The sequence below is a fragment of the Cebus imitator genome, unplaced genomic scaffold (assembly GCF_001604975.1).
Source record: "Cebus imitator isolate Cc_AM_T3 unplaced genomic scaffold, Cebus_imitator-1.0 Scaffold2070, whole genome shotgun sequence".
Taxonomy (NCBI): domain Eukaryota; kingdom Metazoa; phylum Chordata; class Mammalia; order Primates; family Cebidae; genus Cebus; species Cebus imitator.
The window spans coordinates 2827-4371 of record NW_016109385.1 but is presented as its reverse complement, the minus strand read 5'-3'; the positions used below and the strand labels follow the sequence as shown (position 1 = coordinate 4371).

The window sequence follows — 1545 nt, the reverse complement described above, 5'->3', positions numbered from 1 at the left end:
TGCAATGGGCTTTGTCCAGAGCCACAGGATGAACAGGGGAGACGGGAAGCTGGTGTGCAGGACGAACTGCAGCATGAGCCGGTCCTCTGACATGGTCAGTGCATCCCGGTGGGTCTGGGCCAGCCGCAGGCCTGGGAAGGTGAGGAAGGCACCCAGCACAGAGCCCACCACCACCAGCCCCACGTGGATAGCCAGCTTAGCCACAGGGAGCACCCAGTCCCAGCCTTGCTTCTTCAGAAGTGGCTCCAAGTTCTGGGTCATGCTGGCCATGCCAGGCTCCAGGCCCAGCTCTAGGGTCTCCTCCCACACTACCTGCACCAGCATGGCCAGCAGCAGGAAGAGGAAGGCAAAGGTGAGGCAGACAGAGCGCTCACCCCCCTCCTTGGAGCTGAAGTACAGATGTGTCACCGTCAGGAACGCCTTGATGGAGAAGTCCACTGTTAGCAGGCACCAGAACACAGCAATGTTGGTCTCCTTGGCTGGGACCAGCACATAGAAGTAGGCCTCCCTGAAGAGGTACACATCGCCCGAGTACACGACAAAGTCCACGAACCACTGGTACTCCAGGAAGAAGCGCAGGACCAGGGCATCCACGGTCGTGAGGGGGCAGGTCTCCAGCTGGAACAGGGCATCTCGGGGCACAGACAGTGGCTTCTCCTCACTAATGCCATCGGCCCATCGCTCCTTCCTGCCTCTGGGCCTCAGCTTCCCTGCCAGGGCCCAAAGCTCCTCCTCAGATGGGTGCTTGTATCGGAACAGACTGCCGTTGCAGAGCAGCCAGCATGCGAAGGAGCAGTGTGGCGCCAGCCTGTGCATAAGGGTGGCAGTGAGCAGGGTCACCACCAGCTGCACTCCGAGGACCACCAAGATGCATGTGGGAGTGCGGTACACGGACCCACTGACCTGGGGCTCTGGGCAATCTCTCTCATAGGGCCCACTTCACAAAGTGCCCTCACAAACCAGATGACTACTATCTCAATCTTATAGACTACTATTCTTACCCAAGAATAGGACTCGTTAAGATGGCAGACCCTGGTAATTGCATAAAACTTAAAACTTTATGATCAGAGGTTCAATTCCTCTTCTTAACAGCGTGTTTATAATTAACTTACTCCTACTAGTTATTCCTGCCCTAATTGCTATAGCATTCTTAACACTCTTAGAACGAAAAACCTTAGGCTATATGCAATTCCGCAAAGGCCCTAACATTGTAGGTCCCTACGGAACACTCCAACCAATTGCTGATGCAATAAAATTTTTTACAAAAGAACCCTTACTACCTACCACACTCAGCACAACTCTATATGTAACTGCCCCAACCTTAGCCCTCCTTCTATGAGCCCCCCTCCCTATACCATTCCCCCTAATTTCAATCTAGGCCTCCTATTTGTACTAGCAACATCAAGTATCGCTATTTACTCAATCCTATGGTCTGGATAAGCATCCAACTCAAACTACACATTAATCAGCGCACTACGAGCCGTAGCTCAAACAATCTCATATGAAGTCACCCTAGCCTTATTCTACTATCAACCCTACTAATAA

General features: G+C 52.6%; 1 protein-coding gene across 1 annotated transcript in view; it reads right to left on the bottom strand.

Annotated features, from left to right (window-relative positions):
- The window catches only part of LOC108299121 (transmembrane protein 161A-like), a gene marked incomplete at both ends in the record, with an annotated part of 7541 nt that extends 6604 nt beyond the window's left edge, over window positions 1-937 (bottom strand). Inside the window, one exon of the mRNA XM_037735961.1 lies at window positions 4-937. Within this exon, the coding sequence (XP_037591889.1) occupies window positions 4-937 (934 nt within the window). The remainder of the gene's footprint in view (window positions 1-3) is intronic.
- Window positions 938-1545: the final 608 nt, after the last annotated feature.